Source organism: Drosophila gunungcola, chromosome 3R, assembly GCF_025200985.1.
Source record: "Drosophila gunungcola strain Sukarami chromosome 3R, Dgunungcola_SK_2, whole genome shotgun sequence".
Lineage (NCBI taxonomy): Eukaryota > Metazoa > Arthropoda > Insecta > Diptera > Drosophilidae > Drosophila > Drosophila gunungcola.
This window is the reverse complement of record NC_069139.1, coordinates 9,328,591-9,345,885: the sequence shown is the minus strand read 5'-3', so window position 1 is coordinate 9,345,885 and position 17,295 is coordinate 9,328,591. Positions and strand designations below refer to the sequence as shown.

The 17,295-nt window shown below is 42.6% G+C and overlaps 1 protein-coding gene across 4 annotated transcripts in view; it reads right to left on the bottom strand.

The window, feature by feature from the left end:
- Nucleotides 1–1,724: 1,724 nt before the first annotated feature.
- Nucleotides 1,725–17,295, bottom strand: part of LOC128252129 (proteoglycan Cow) — a 46,718-nt gene continuing 31,147 nt past the window's right edge. Inside the window, exons 3-12 of one of the 4 annotated variants that reach the window (XM_052979619.1) lie at nt 13,881–13,947; nt 13,681–13,783; nt 13,193–13,576; nt 8,380–8,528; nt 7,526–7,725; nt 7,337–7,456; nt 7,165–7,264; nt 6,271–6,666; nt 5,173–5,310; nt 1,725–3,810 (exon numbers count right to left, since the gene is read on the bottom strand). In XM_052979619.1, the coding sequence (XP_052835579.1) occupies nt 3,704–3,810; nt 5,173–5,310; nt 6,271–6,666; nt 7,165–7,264; nt 7,337–7,456; nt 7,526–7,725; nt 8,380–8,528; nt 13,193–13,576; nt 13,681–13,783; nt 13,881–13,947 (1,764 nt within the window). In that variant the 3' untranslated portion in view covers nt 1,725–3,703. Of the gene's footprint in view, nt 3,811–5,172; nt 5,311–6,270; nt 6,667–7,164; nt 7,265–7,336; nt 7,457–7,525; nt 7,726–8,379; nt 8,529–13,192; nt 13,577–13,680; nt 13,784–13,880; nt 13,948–17,295 lie in introns of those variants that run through there. The other 3 variants (XM_052979620.1, XM_052979621.1, XM_052979622.1) reach the window with 3 other exon arrangements.

Genomic DNA, 17,295 nt, shown 5'->3' with positions numbered 1-17,295 from the left:
AGGCATTGCACACGACATGCAATAACTGCGCAATAATTGCCCGTTGCAAGCAGCTACATGCCGCACCCCTTTTCCCTCGTCCAGGGACTGTAGGCCACCCCAAAACAGCCAACAACAAAAAATGGGTTAAATAATGCGAAACATTCAGTGGCGTGACACGGAGCCAGAATGTTGCAGCAACATCGCAGGACGACGAGGGTAACATTTTAAATTTTTAACGCTCCGGCTCCGGTCACAAAAGCCTGCCACAACAGCAGCTGTGAGCTTGTTTCCAGTCCCACAACACACTTTTACGAACTCACCTTGAACTATAAAGTCCTGGTTGAGTGTGTGCGTGGTGTCAGCAACAAGGGCCAAAGAGACGCCTGAATGACGCATAAAAATAAAAGTAGCCCCCTGCATGCAACAGCAAAATAGTGCCACATATCAAAGCACTAATTAAAAATGCCAAAAAGTCATGGGTGTTCCGGGTGGGTGGGGGGTGTGGACGGGGTTACGGAACCATGGAGCACCCATAACCGCCACCGTCTGGGTGACATGAGCTCAGTCTGGCAGAGGGGCCTGAATCTGGCCAAGCAGCCAGCCAGGCGTAGCATGTGCAACTTGTCGCATTGTCTGATTCACAGAATTATGCAAATGAGCCGACGCAAATTCAGCCTGGATTGTTGATGTTTGCCAAATATTTAGCCCAAGCCAGCTAGTCAAAAATCTTGGCACAAGAACAATGATTACATCCAGAAAAATAATAACATTTAATAGAATATTAAATTATTAATATATTATTATTATTCGTCGAGGGCCCTGTTATCCGGTTCTAAAAAGTATGAAAGTGCTTGAATAATGTATGAATTATATCCAGTTTTTTTTATAAATTGTTATATTATTAATTAATTATAAAATTTTCGAAAATTAAGGTCTTGACATTGACTTGTAAATATTAAATGTCGTAATGCAAAAAAAAATGTTCCTGGTTACTATTCTTTAACTTAAGCTGCATATAAAAGAATTAATTAGTAATTAATTTGCCGCCACGCAGACTTTTTCTCTCTGTGCAGCTGTGAAAATTGAGTGACTGACTAACTGACTTTGCTAAGAATGTGAGTGCAACTTTGCCGGGGCACATATTACCCTTTCCATAGTATAGTGTGTGTTGCTTAATTGTTGCCGGGAACTTCCGTTTTGTGCATGCCAAAGTTGCCGCCGGTTTCAGCACCCTTGACACCGCTCTATGGCTATGGCTTTATGCTATATGTCTGGCTATATGGCGATATGGGGACCGTACCCCGCCAACCAACTAGCGTGTGAACTCGTTGGCGTTGGCGTTGGCGTTGACTTGCCGTGCTCCATATATGTTAGACAGCCCCCTCCCCCACCCCACCTAAAGAGCCATCCACACTAATTTTAATTTATTTAAATCTGTGCCATAATTGTTTTGGGGCGCCTGTTGCTGCGCGTCGCCCTCGTTGAGTTCTTCTGGTTTTCGTTTTCGTTTTTCATTAGTCGTGGTTTGGCTTTTTGCTGCTGGTGTTCGCATAAAATTAGCTTGCTAAATTTATTGTCATTCGCAGTTTTGCTGCTTTTGTGCTGTTATGGAGCCCGTTTAAATGTCACAAGTTGCCACAATTTGTTTAATGTAGCCATGAGGCCAACAAAGCTGTTTGCACGCGCCCCAAAGTCACATTATCCTTTACCTGCCGGCGATTAATTAAGAAAAAAGTCCACTCTTGAATTGCATTAAATAATATTTATTGACTTCATCATTCCATATATAAACGAATTGTAGTCGGTAGAAACGAAATCCTGTGCTATCGAATCAAAGTAGATGCTGTTTTCAAAATAGTTTCCAAATGCATTACGTACGTATCATATCGTTGATTCTATTGTAAATTGATATTTATGAGATACAGGAAAATGATATTTGCTAACAGATTTTGTCAAAAGTTGTAGTGCCAAAGGTCTGTTTTGAATGGGTTTACGTTTTTTGTGGTGCTTGCCCTTTGGCTTCCTATAAATTAATGTAATTTGCATAATAATACACAAGTTCATAAATACATACATAAATACAATCGTAATCGTAGTACATAGTCAGTTATAGGGTGTTCACCACAAATACTTTATATTTGTTTTTGCCATGATCTATGCCTTAAATGCAGCCGCTTGATCGCAAATGATTGTTATAAATGTTCTTTTTTGGTTATAAATTTTTGCTATAATTAAAAGGTTTATTTATATGCAATGGTTTTGTTTACTACAATTGGCTATATAATTTCGTTTTGTTTCGCAAGCATTTTTAAGTTTTTATCATTTTCGCTCATTAATGTGTTAAAACTCCGATTTTACTTCTCATTGATTCTCTCGTGGGGAAAATATTTAAGGGCGGAATTAAAAAAATTGGGGTTGAGCTACGGTCTGACGATCTGCTGTTGCTGCCACTTAATTATGCCTCTTATATACTTACATGTTAAACATATTATATATTTATTTATATATGCATGTATAAGCGAATTGCCATTTATCGAATCTCTTGCTGAGTCCTTCCCTTACGTTAATGTTGTATGTCCTAGAAGGGTTTGGAAATTTCAATGCGCCTCCGGAATTTTGGATGCCCAAAATGTGTGGAGGTGGAGTATGTGGGTGTGTTACTGTGGGTGTGTCACTGACAATCGGTTTACATAAAAGCAGGTGCTGAGTTTCGCCCTGGCAGGTGCTGATACAAACGACGTTAGCCCCCTAACAAAGCCTTGCAAGCGCCGGATCTCTCACTATATATCTGGTATGTAACACTAAATGAACGCGATTATGTTTCGTACATATGCAACTATGAGTTCGCCTCCACCAAAACCCCACTCAAACTACTCTCCCTTTGGCCAAACGTTCCTGTGTTTCGTCCTTCGATCCTGTGATCCTCTGACCTTGTGATCTTGTGATCCTGAAAGCCCTGGAGTTGCTAGCTTCTGCCGATGGTTAGTTGCCTTCTCCTTCGTTCGTATTCTCATTCATTTCAAAAACTTATCACATAAATTTTTATATATTTTTTGGGCGGAATTCTTAGCGTGTTTCGTGTTTTGCTTGCGCGAAAGCAGAGGAGGACATATGATAGGGTACAATTCTGCTGCGAAAGGCTAAAATAGACGGATTACTGGCGATAACTGAACGGAAGTCACCCATCCGTGCAAAAAAACAATGATAAAAAAAGGGAAATCGTGGCCGACTGGGCTGTGCTGATTGACTGGCAAAAAAAATCAACTAGCTTGAGCCTCGGATGGGTAGATGTGTTCTTCTTGTTCCTACTGTTGGCATCAGCGATTTGCCAATTTGCATGCGATGCGCCTTCAACTATGCTACAGTTTCTCTTTGGTTTTCGCCCTCCTGTTCGACTTGCTCTTTTTAGTTATCCTTGGTGGTGTTAATTTAATGGGAAGGTGTGTGTGTGTGTGTGTGTTTTTGCTGCTTCTGCTGTTTGCTATACGTAGTTCTATTCAAAAACGCTTACTTGGCTACTGCACATTTATGTTTTTGGTTTTTGGGGTTTGGGTTTTTCGCTGCTGCGTTTGCTTTTACTTCCACTTTCGGTTTGTTTGCAATCATAATAGTAATAATAATATTAAGTTTCTGTTTCTGTTTCTGTTATAACGCTAGCTCGCTGATTGGATGCGCCAGGGCCCAGGGCTATCGGTTTGCCGAGCTGGAGCTGTTGGGTGGCTTAGAAGACCAGCACTTGATCGGCGCTGCCCTCCGCGCTGTCCTCGTCGTCGGCGCCCTCGTCCTCGTCGTCGGATGTGAGCGATGCGGCGTTATTAACTACGGACTCTGTTTGGATTGGTCATGGAAGTGGAATTAGAAAGCGTACTATATGTGTGCTTGAATTTATGGAGATTTCTCGCCACTAATCTAACCCATCCAACCACAATTCCCTGCATGCCTAATGGCGGTCAACCGCAAAACGTCCTTGTTCGTTATTTCTGAACGGGACCTTCGAGTACCCGTTCGCAGCCATCTCATGTGTTATGCATGGCGTATGTGCGATATTAATAGGAAAACTCAATTACCGATCCCCTGGTAATGCCCGAACTGACCGGCTTTTCTCTGTCCTGCATCTGACAACTTTAACAACCTTAAGTGCTGAGTTAAATCAGCTCGGCCAAGAAAAACAAGAGCGCAAGGATGGGCCAAGTAAACGGGGCGGGAGAGATAAGCAGATTACGTATACGCAGCGGAGTGCGAGGTGTTTTCGATACCGAGAGAGGCCGGCACTGCGGCAACGCATAACTCAGCATTGGGCCATAAAAGCTGGCTTAAAGGCTGGTATTTCAATACAGGAGCCATGGCCGGGGCTCAGGTGGCAAACCGTGGGCTGGCTGACACAGCCGATTGCCACGAAAATCGTTAAAGAAACACGAGTATCGTTGGCATATTTCATCCAACGGGATTGCGCATTAATTGGCAACAACCACGGACTGCAGTAAATGCAAACCACTAAGGATTACTTCTGAACATGTTCATTTATATCGAATAACTGCTGGCTTAACTCTCTGCATTAGGTTGTATCGATTTCCACAAATGTATTCCAAAAAAGTTGTCATCATTTTATAGAAATATTCAAACTTTCATAACTCTAATTGTCTTCCAATAAAAAATAAAATGGTGAGGAAAATATATAAGGTATAGAATGACTTGCATTTGAATTTATGCTTTGAGTTAGACATATTATTCATATTATGGAAGTTCCACCGTATACAAACAGAACATGTTGATATTTTTATACAGTTTTATACAGCAAATACTCCTTTTCAAACCCCACATTTCAGATTGCTTTTTGAATATTGCAGATAAGCTCTTTTTTGTTTTAATTGCTTGGCTTCTACAGTAAGCTTTTCTGGTCAGTTTGCCGGACTATGCTGGCCATTTTCAGGACCCTTTTAGAAGCGTCAATTGTGTATGCACAGGGCTAAATGTGGCAACTGACCAGCTTAACCCATTTTCACTGGCTCTCTCGTTCTCGTTCTTCCCCTGCTTATGGCCTTTTGAAACATTAAGTCCCTTGTGTTCTGGGCCCCGCCAAATGTTTGGGCAAAGTGTTTATATCCTGCACCCCGGTTCTACCTTTTTCCAAGCCCAAGCTCAAACCCAAAACCCAAAACCTAAGCCGAAGCCGAAGACCCAGGTACTCACCGCAGTTGGGTTTGCCGCGTGTGCGTGTGTTAGCGAACTCCACTCCGTGCTTGTCCACGCACCAGCAAACTCCCACCGAGTTGTGGCACTGGGTGGTCTTGTAGAATCCCTGGATGTCGCAGTCCGGTGCGTAGGCGCCTAATTAGTGAACAAAGTGCAACGTTTTAGTGAGGGCAACTAGGCGGGACAGTAATGGCTGGGATTGGGGGATTCAGTGAGAAGCGGCACAAGCAAGTTGTTGCTGGATCTATTTTGTTTCGGGTCGTGTGGCGGGCGAACAAAGGATGAAATTATATAGTTGGGTATATTATATGGTGTATAGTGTAGTAGAGAGGGTTCCAAAAGGCAAACACAAAAAGCATCGGACTGTGGCGGTTTCTACAGCGGGGGCGGCGGGGGTCAGAGGTTACGAAAAAGTTCGGTGTTTTTTTTGTTGTTGCTGTTTTTAGAAGTGTTTAATTTGCTGGCTTAAAAGTTGAAGATATATAGAAAAAAAAACGGGGGCAGCGAGCACAAAACGAAAGTTAACAACGAAAGCAGCGCGAAAAAAGGTTACTTCTGTTAACTGCTGGTGTCTGTGTGAATTGGTGTTTGTGTGTGTTTGTGTGGGTGTTTATGCGAGTGTGTGTGCTAGTGTTAGTGTTAAATGTAAGTGTGTCAGGGATTCTATTTAGCTGTCAGGCGCTTAATTATAGTTTGAAAAAGGTTCCAACGCGTGTAAAGTAGGAGCAAAGAGTGTCAGACAAACAAAAACTAAGCGGGCAACAAAGCGCCGTCCGAAAGAGATGGCAGATGGCAGATAGCACTCGAGACAGAGACGGAAACGGAAACGGAAACAGAGGCGAAACGGCGAAAGAGATGGAAAGTAGTGGTGAAAGTGAGAGTAGCGAAAAACCAACTGAAACCAAATTACTCTTCCCGCTTATCGGATTATTGGTTTCTTGTTTTCAGTCTTAGTTTGTTGTATTCTGGTGGTTGTTTATTGGGGGGAGGGGGATATACGTATAACTAAGGCCCAGGACCCCGCACAACTCATACGAATATAAAGAGAACATAGAAGTATTAGTGTTATGTAGCCAGAGAAATGTCCACCTGTACCTATCTCACCTGCAAAGTCGCCGGCGATTCTCCGGCGAACGGCGGCACACGGGCGGTCCGTCTTCTCGAAGCACCGACACCACTCCCTGGTGTTGATCGAGCTGTCTGTGTCCAAGTCGCAGGTGTCGATGAACGGCTTGATGCACCGCTCGTTCTGGTCGTGCTCCAGGTCGTACATCTCCTGCAGCGACAGCTGCCCGTCGTTGTTCAGATCCAGGTGGCCGAACATCCACTTGGCCTCCGTCTTGCAGGCGGGCGGGAAGTGCGCCTTCGACTTCTGGCTGTGCTGGCGCCGCTTCTTGCTGTCCGCCATGATCACCGAGAACCAGTCCAGCAGCCGGTTGCCAATCGCCGTCAGCTGCTGCGGCTTGCACTCCGCCGACTTCGAGGGGTAGGCTGTGGGATAATACAAAATATGCCATTAAAATCCCAATCAAAAATGTAACAATTTCAAAAAATGCCAGCCACATTCGGTTCTTAATGGTTTAATTTCAATGACAACAATCTAAGAAATTGCATATCATCAAATGTAAAACAAATGAAAATCCATTTATCTAGACATTTTCTCTAATGTTTTTTTCTTAAAATAAAAAATTTAAAGGACAAGGTCCTTTTTTTGTATTTTCATTTATAATAGTTATTTTTAACACAATACAATTATACCATATAAATTTTTCTTGGAAATATATGTGATACAAAAAAATGTTTAGATTTTTAAAAAGGAATTCAAATTGTCTAAGACATGTATCCAAAACCGTATTTTTATTTCCTAAAATCGTTAATGATTCCTTATTTTGTTTTAAACCTTTATACATATATTTTGAGGGATACATTTATGTATAAATAATAACTTTGTATTATCTAAAGAAGAGTGTTTTTTAAACAAAGTCTCACCGTTCAAGTTGTTGCTGTTTTTGTTGAACTTCTGCTGCTGCTTCTCGACCACCTCGTTGTAGTTGCGCATCTTGTGCTTGTCCTCCTGGTACTTGGAGTCCTGCCAAGTGAAAATTATTTGGGAATTGGAGATATAGAAATATGGTACTGACACCTGACTCAATCCACTCACCTTCTTGTAGGCCGTGTACTTGAGGTACTTGTAGTGTTTGTTGTCATATTTGATCTCCTCGGGCGTGAATGTGTACTGGGCGTTGATGTGGTTGTAGTGCCGGTTGTTGTCCTCTTTGTCCTGCGGCAAACCCAAAAATTATATTTTACACCATACACTATGTACCACTATGTGGTACCATTGACTTACAGTCATGATCGTGTTGAAGTCGTTGTTATTGCCGCCCATGATGTTGCCGCTTGACATCATGATGTTGTTGTTGTTGCTGTCCTTGTAGGCCTGCTGTTGTTGTTGTTGTTGTTGCTGCTGCTGCTGCTGGTCGAGGCTGATCTTCTTGTTGTACTTGTTGTAGGCGGAGATGCGCTGCAACCGCTTGCCATCGACGTTCTCTGCAAAAAAAAAAAAAAAAGGAAAAGGGAACAAGTTGCAGATTAGTGGTCAGGAAATCGCTGAAACGGGCTAACTTTATGCATCGCGGCTCACTGAGGCTGGTGCTTTATTTTCCGACCAGCACTGTGTTCTCTGGGCTGTGCAAAATTGAAAATTAACGTGGCTGACTGGCTGAGTGGTTTTCAGGGTCCCCTTTCAAAAAGGGGGCGGTGCAAGAATAACAATGGCGCCGACTACTTGTTTGCCGGCCTATTAAATATTTAACGAGTGTTGTGCCGGGGCAAAAATATTTAAAGCCGAAGCCATTGTTTGGTAATTGGATTTTTTAATTGCCAGCCATTTGCTGGAGATTCCTTGCTAACAAATAGCGTTTAGTCGCCGGCTCAGTTTCTGCAGCATACTTTCATGGGCAAACAACTGGCGACTAAGCCTGTCGCAAAATATGCATGCAATTTATTTAGTAGACAACAGAGGTCCTTCGTACTTTGTCCTTCGACTCTGGCTGGCCAACTGCCAGGCCAGAGCTCATTATGCGGAGCATTTGATTCAGCTTCGAGTTGTTGGCTTGCCGTGTTTATTTTGTTCCCGGCGCTCGTAGTCCGTTTGTTATGGCTAAAATGTAAAAACCAAGGAGGAGGAGGACTCAGACTTACCCTTGCAGGGACAGAATCCTTTGCAGGCGATCCGTATGGACGTCGAATGTATGCAATTGTGATAATCCAATCTGCATAGTGATGAGTAGGTCCTGTTGTCGGCACCGCACAGGAACGTTGGTATGGCCACAGGACACGGCTTGCAGTTGCTACAGAAAAAAGAAGGAAAACACAAAGCGCAAAAAGAAGCGGAGTTAGAAAGCCGGCTGAAATCAGAAAAGTAAAACTCAGGGGGCGCAACGGCAACAAATAGATGACATGCAAAATTAATTTTTATGCAAATGAGGTCTGCGTCCTTCCTCTTCTTTTTTTTTTTTTTTGGTTTTTGGTTGGTATCTTTGTCCACATGTTCCCACCTCCAGCGGACAATTCGCTGGGCAGGTATACTATACGAGGAGCTGGCTTCTACATTTATTTAAATATTTATTTAATATGCGCTGCACGCACGCCCAGGCAAACAGTGGAGCCATGAGATTGGCCAGGAGATTGGGGACAAGAAAGAGGCGCAGGACGAAACTTATTTAATAATTTGAACAAATATTTAAGCTGCCAGCCTCAAACCAATAGAACTTGGGCTATACATACAATCGCAGTGCATTACTCCATTTTAACAACATTCGTGTACGTGACCTCTTGGGAGCGAACCCATTGTCCCAATGATTCGTTAAGTAAGACTTTATCCATTTTTAATTGCTACGGCCATTTATCTGCTGTCAATCAATCATCTTTAAAACTCAAAAGAAAATCACACGCCCCAACCATTTTAACTATCATCCTTTTTTAAAAAATAAAACCAACAAAGAGATTATTCCAATTAAGGATTGCTACCATAGTAGCTGTCCATCCAACAAAAAAGGCTTTGCTAGAGGAGTTTTTGTCCGTTTCGATGTCGCTTTAATTGGCCTGCCACGAATTCGCTACCAATTGCCACGAGCACAATTTCCATTCAACGGTCCTATTCCATAATTTTATTCAGATATACATATATATACATTCCCGTTGTTTGGGCTCTGCTGTTGGGACTTTTTTGTCTGGTATCAAATAAAATTTTCGCATTTATGCGGTTGTACTTCGCCAGTTGAAAATGAATGGAAAGCAATTTGCCTAATTGCCCCAATTTGGTAGTCATAATTAGAGGATTTCAACCGGTTTTTGTTATTTAATTTATAGAATTATTAATTAAAAATTGGCCAGTTATTCGGGTCAAGCCAAGGCTTTGCAACATTTGCGGCCTTACACTTTCCATTTGTCTACGAAATTTATTTGCTCTTGTTAAATACATTTTGAGTAAACAATTGTTTAGAAGGGAAGAAAATATTCCGAAATGCAATAAAATACAAGAGTGGCTGCATCTGTCAAAAACTTTTGGTTAAAAACATGGACGTGTGTCTCTTAAGCTGGCCAATTTCACTGCTGTGCCAATGTAAACGGACCAATGGCCAAAACCAAAGTAAACATGTTCACGGATATGCATGTACTATATATCCTTCACATCCCGCTGTGTGTGCTCAATGTTTTTAATTAAAAATTCGCTCGCATGTTCTTTTGCACGCCGGTTCCGGTTCGCTCTCTTTGCCCTTCTTCGCCGGATTGTTTATACAAATTTAATGAAATTCTTAGGACCAAGTAAATAGTGAGATAGTTGATAATGCGATCCTTGGTCAATGACAGCGCCGATGGCATCTTGAATGGCCTGGCCAGCATCTGCGGTTGCTTTGTGCAAATTGCCCATCAAATGCCGGCTCCGTGTCTCTGTGAAAAATGTGTAAATTTTTACTCAAATATTTGCTTTCAATTTTGCAGCCCCCATCCGACCGAGTTTTCGTTCCCCAGACCTGGTTTCTCCTACTCCTGCTGCTGGATCCGACAGCTTCATGTGCATAGACCACAAAACAGCTCAGTGGTTTCGAATAACTGCCAGGGACATGCCCCTCCACACACAGGAATAGCTCAGTTGTGCCAGTTTGAGGTGAGATCCGAACTATGGAATGTGCCCTAGCCAGCGGTGCCTCACCGGAATCTCCAAAACCCTCTTTGGCAACGCCCTATGACCAGAGCTTTAGATATAAGGCAACAAAACTTGGCTTATTAAGCCCTTATAACTTTAAAAAATAGGGAACACAGCTCCTTTGTTGTCTACTAACACGCAATAATAATTTTAAAATAGATATTCCCGTTTACTACTCCAGCAGAAACACATTAGTTCAACATTTCTAAAATATTGTTAGACTAAGTTAATAACAATTTAAAATGCAGTGCTCCCTCGAAAGGGCAAAATTTAGATACTGTCGACACCAAAGGCAACTCAAAGGAGTGAACAGCTCTAAATTTACTATTTCAAGGTAGCACTGAATTAACAACAATATTTTATCCACATTCTTTTGGTGTGTGTGCCACTGTGCGATGGCATATTGTTACAACAAACAATGCCCGTCGCACACATGAGTTATGGCCCGATCTCGCTCTCCAGCTGGTTGCGTGTTTGGGTTTTGTGGAGGTTGCCTCCTGGTCTTTTGGTCTATTAGAAGTGCCCCCTCCCGACGACCCTTTCACCAAGGCAAGTCCTTTGTTTGACTTCTGCCTGACTGGGAAGACGAGAACTGGAGCAGCTCCTGCTGCCATGATGAGTGGAAAATGCTTCGGCTCAAACTATTGATTTTGCCCACGGCGTGACACAATCATATTTCATGCCATTGACATAGATACACATATGCTAAGCGGGGAATATTCGTGAAAGCAAAATTGAAAAGGAAAATTCGTTAGCATAAAAGAAAAAGGAAAACATGTCAAAAGCCATTGTTAATGTCATCGCTGGGAGCTGAAAAACGAGAGAGTGTAGTCGGGCGCGTGATTTGCCTATAGATTGGTTTTTACACTCAAACACCCACCGTGCTGCGTTGTTTGGCAAGTGGATTTTAATTCAATTACTGGCGCCGGGGGACTCACAAAAAAAAAAACATCAACAAAAGCTTGGAAGCGAAGCTAAATTCTTCGCCTTACTTGCACAATTTTTTCCCCTAATTTATGAACGTATGTATTTACGGATAATTAAATTTGTAGATCAAAATATATACGTCAAAGGATCGAAACGAAAACTTTGGCACGTTCCTATTTTTTACCGCCAGACCAAGCTGCAAGTGTCAGCCAGCAAGCATGAAATTAAACTTTGTTCAAGCAAAAGCACAACTGATAAACAAGACGAACATAAACAACAAGTGAAAACATTTTTATAGCACTCTGTGGGGGCTGAATTTCAAAGGATATTGAAGTGGATCACAAGTCCTTGAAGTTGTTTATTGGTTGGACGTTTGGGTAAACAAAATGAAGGGGCTTTAACAGAAAGGAACTTATTTGGTTTAATTTTAGATAGTTTCATTCGAATTATTTTTGTTTTGTTTTATTTATTTTTCCTTCAACGATAGCATGCAAATAATTCTGGTATTATTAAAAGAGTGCTATACAAATAAGCCCCATCCACTTCAAATTATTTAAGAAAGTTTCTGAAAATGTATATAAAACATAACCCTTTGTTTGAACATAGCCTAAAGCTCTTATATGTTGAACAAATATTTTTAGAAAGGAAATCGACTGTTTGTTGCCAACAACTTCCTTTCGCTGCGGGGGAAAATCGCAACCCTCTTTCTGTGGAAACCCAAGCCAATCAAGCCTTGACACCAACTCGACTTTGACTTCATTTTTCAGGCTCTGCCGCTGCCGTTGCCACACCTGATCCTGCTCCTTTGCTTAGCCCAAGGCACTGCCCTTTTTGGGTCCTTCTCGGAGGCACTGTTCGCGTGCCAGTCCACAATTTGGGTTAGGGTCAAAGCGATAACACGGAACAAGTCAAGGGATCCGACGACGGCACGCGTCAAAGGGTAAAGGCCGTAAAGCTGTCGTTGCGGCCCATTGAACCATTCAGGCAGAAGTATGCCAGCACCCAGCACCAGTACCAGCTCAGCCAAAAGGCCAACCCGATAACAGCACAAAAACAGGCCAGGGACCGACGCCCAAAGACCAAACGGCTGCGTGCTAAAAATTGTACCGCTGTAAATTTATTGCGGAATTTTTATACACGATAAAACAATTTGTTATTAGCATGGCGACCGTGGAAATCAGAGGGAGTTGGCCGTGTGCCCCCGTCTTCAATCCTTTTTGTCGACGCGAATTTGCCTAATGAATTGTGAAATCCCATTCAATGGCAAACGAAAAAGTCTTGCCCAACACACGAATGCTACACAATTTAATAATTCTACACTGTAAGATTTCGCAAGATAATTATTGTTACTTTTATCCGAAAGGGATAACTTGTTTTCCACACTGTCCTAAAAACCAAAAATTTATGTAATACATTACAAACAAATTATGCATAAATATGAACAAAAAATGGAATAGTAAAAACAAATATATTACTATTGAATTCAACATTAATGTTGACTTTTAAAATTAAATTCATATTAAATTGCATGATTTAACATTCAGATATTTGATATAATTTTTATTTAAGTGTTTTTAGCATATATTAAAATTAACGCCAAAAATTGTCAAATAACCGATTTAAATATTAATAACATTTAAATATTTTAGCATTTAAAATAACTTAAAATCGCAATGGATGAAAATTTGTTATTTGTTTTAAAATTTTAAGATTCTGGTATTTGCTTTTCGAATCCGAATATCACAAAAATCACGTTAGAGATGTAAAGGACAAATTTGTTTCACTCTAGGAACTCCTCCAAAAAAACTCAGAATTCAGTGAATAATGTTTGTAAGACCTAAATGCGCAATTTATTCAAACTTTTCGAAATGTACTCACTCCAACTCCTCGTCGTCATCCTGCTGGATGGTAGATTGTGCTGCCGGAGGCTGGGATTGCTGCTGCTGTTGTTGCTGCTGCTGTGGCTGCTGCTTATCGCCGGTGGCGATACTGTTCTCATAGAAGACATCATCCTCCTTGGACTCGTCTTCGTCGCCCAGGCTCAGACTCTTATCTTCGTCGTCGGCATCCTCGTTGGCCTGGACATTGGCCTGGCCGTTGTTGGGTCTGCTGGGGTTGGTGTTGCTGCTGCCGCCATCGCTGCTGTTGTCCTCGTCGTCGTTGTTGATGTCCTCCGCGTCCTGGCTGTCCTGGTTGTCCTGCTGGTTGACACGCCGCTTCGCCTCCTCTTCCAAGTATTTGGCCTTGGTGATTATCTCATCACTGGAATGTCGAATGGTTTGGCAGGGTATAAGTTTAAATGGCCATAGGCTGAGACCGCACGATTTAATTGGCCCATACTGATGGGGCCTTGCCGGCCCACTTACCGATTCTTGTGGAGCTCCTTCTTCGACACGCACACGGCGCTGAACTCGTCCTCCAGCAGGCAAATTTCACGCTTCTTGCAGTTCAGCGGTCGGCAAAGGTCACCTGCAGGCGGGGAAATGTAATTCAGTAATGGCGTTTGTTGTGAAAACCTAATTGACCAGAGCCAGGGGCCAAATGGTGTGTAAACCCTTTTACTCACTCGAGGGATCGTGTATCCAGCGCTTGTGCTCGCCCAGATTCTTGTTGCTCTGCGTGTTTTTGTTGATCTGGAAAATAAAGAAAAATAAATTGCATGTGAAACATTTGCTAGTTTAATTTTGTTATTTAAATGCATAAAAAATGCAAAGCGTATACAAGCCAAACTGACGTCTGTCAAAATGCACACATGCACAAACAGAACCCGTTTAGACTCACTGAGGCATACACACAGGGCGTATGCGTGATGACAGTTCACATGGACTTTCAGGACACTATAGCATTTGCACTACTGGGCGGAAAAGTTAAAAAGCAAACAGTATCGAGTCAAGGGGGAAAAATATTTACGTGTTGGGTGGGGATGTCAAAAATGTGTGCCTTTCTAATGATGATCAATAGTTCATCTGTTATGGCAAACAAATGAAGCCGATTTGCTTTGAACTCACAGATTAAAGTTTGCAAATATATACAATTTTTTTGTCAAACCCATAAATTACTTTGTATAAATTAAAAAAATGTCTCTGCCAGGGAATAATTGATGTCCAAAAGGAACATATGCAAATCCGATATGCATACTAAAAATATGGCATTTCCTTGCCGCCTTGCTTAGTTATGCGACACTTCGCTCTTTGCCAAGCAGATTTATTTTAATTTAATTCAATTCAATCCAGCACGCAGCTTAAGCTGGCTATGAAAAGCACCCACAAATAATGTGTATTCCACCCACTCACCGCTGGGCATTGTGAGGCGAACCGAAATGTTATTAGATGCAATGGTGCGTATGCATAATATTTAACTTGTCTATAAAATTTATGACGCACTAACAGCATCTGCAGCAACAAAAATAGCTGCTGCTGCTGCTGTTGTTGTTTCTGCCGCTGGTTAAATGGGGGAAAATAAGCAACGAAAAATGGCAAAAATAAATAACCAACCCCGAGAGCTCACGTTGACTTGACAGTTTCGCAATGGCCAATAGCCGCCACTGTACTGGCTTTGTGTTTGCAGTTTTTGTGGCTGTTGCAGCAGTAGCAGCTGATGCTGCAATCGCCGCTGTCAGTTGGCTTAATGAAAGCGACAGAAGCGACAGGAGCGACAGCGAACAGCTGAAAGCTCTGGGCCTGGGCGGTTGCAAATGCATTCCCTGCCTTCACTGGCCCACATATACAGCCCGTTTCGAACGCGAAATTGCTCAAGTGTGAAGTGGCAATTGCGGGACACACATTCAAACACAGTTGCCATTGGGGCAGCAACAGCCATCGCCATCGCATTGCCATCACCGTCACCCTTCGTCTTTTCGTCCTTTCGTCCTTTGGCTGTAATGCAATAAACTCGTCCAGGACGTGGACGCAGGCAATTTGCATGCGTTAAAACGCAATTTGTGCGCGTTTCCTGGCCGCGGCCGCAACGTTCCTGCCCCGGTTTACTCGTTTTCCTCGCCCCTTACCATGCCCCCAGCTATCCGATGCCCTTTTCCAACCACTTTCCCCAGCCCACTTTTAACCCACAGCACCCTTCTCTTGGCGAATTCCGCTGAGGCTCTTCATGGCACCGGGATCTCTTGCAGCTTTAATACGACCGCTTTTGATTGCACCGGCATGGCTGCACCGAGAAAAATTAAATAATTAGCATTTCAAATGTATATATTGAGTGGTTAATTAAATAAAAAAAATACCAGGGTTTAGTACTGCTACATTTCTAATCATCATGTGGTTCCTAACATGATTTATATGCCTAAATGTAACTTTAAAGTCTATAAAAATTTGGTTGTGATAAGTTTTGTGGTTTGTTTGCTTTTCAAAAATGTTTATATAGGAAACCAAACCAGTTTGCTGCCTGGAGTTATTTTGTTTTCTATACAATATAAAAGAGGATTACTTTTAGACATATTGCGACCAATACCAAATTTTTCCATTTGATTATCCTCGGTTTGGTGCTCTGTATGGGTATGTGGATTTGCTGATTGGCTTGGTCGGAAATCTGCCCCTTTTTGTTGGCTTTAATCGCGCTGCGTTTGCTGCGGTGGCGGTGGTGCTTTTGCTGGTGGTGCGGAAACTGGTGGATACTGCTGGAATCACTGCGATTGACCTTATTGTGGCTTTTCACGGGGGCGAGTGATAAACTTGTGCACAGCTGTGTGCAAAAGGCAGACCGGTGACATGAACAAAACCAGCATGGCACTAAAAAAACGGCCCCACTAAATTGGGTCAAAACAGCAGCTGCAAGTGAAACATAATGCAACACAGCCGGGCGGACAATGTAGGCAATGTAGTTAAGATGAGGGGGCACCACCCACAGATGCACCACCCGGCACTTGGGCGGAAAGTGGAAAGTGGAGAGTGGAGAGTGAAAAGCGGAAGCACCACCACCCGCAACTTGGCCAAAGTTTGCCAGCCGTTTAACCTCTTTGCCAGATTTCTGGCTTTTTAAGTGGCTGGGCTTATTAAAGCCCATTTAATTGTGGGTGCTTCAGCGGCGCCTTCTAGCAAAACTTGACCCTAATTTGGAAGTCCTACGAGCAACGGGAGAACTGGGACTTTTCAGTGGGGGAGGGGGGGGTCCTGCAAATGATGCTCCCTGCTCTTGGGGAAAATATTTTGCGCGGTTTGCTGGGCAAAAGATAAAGCCGGCATTGTTACTGACGCCATTTTTGTAGCCACCACACTGCAGTCGAGCTGCATTGTTCAGACCCGCTGCCACGCCCCTTCCCGCTGGCCACCGCCTTTCCGCCGCAGTGTGGCAATCTGTCAAGCTTTAAATTGAATTTACGACTTTGTTTTCGTTGCGGGCTTATTTCATCTTCTTTTGTTTTTTTTTAGCCGCTGCCTCTGCAATTTCTTGCAATTCCTTTATAGTTTTCTTTATTTGCCGGGGAGGAATAACAAACATTTTAGTGGTTGCTTGCTGGTATTTTTTTTTAGGAGTAGCTGGTGCTGCAAGCCAGGACTGTCAATTCTGGTTTCATTATGTAAATGTAATTTTTAAGTTCGGGGGCTGTATGCCTCCCAAAACTTGCCCCGAAATCAATATCTCCAACTGACGGCTTAAGCTCAACACAAATCCTTTGTGCTCCATTTAACATCCACTCATGCATTAATTCAAACCGATTTCTACCGAATCGATCGATGGCCATATATTTTCTATCCCCTGGCACATAACTCATTGCGGCATTCAGCAATCAGCGCGGCCAAAAGGAGCAAAAATTCGCAATAAATCGGAATTTCTCCGTTTTCAAGCTGAAATTGCAATTGGAATTGGAAATGGAATTGGAATTGGGCGTGTTGCTGGCCCGAAATTGTTGTAAATTATTCAGCGGACGTCAAATGACTGCCAATGATGCGGTGGCTCGACCTCCTGTCCCGAACCTACCCATCCAATACCAATACCCATCCAATCATTAAAATATGAACGCGGTCAGGTCG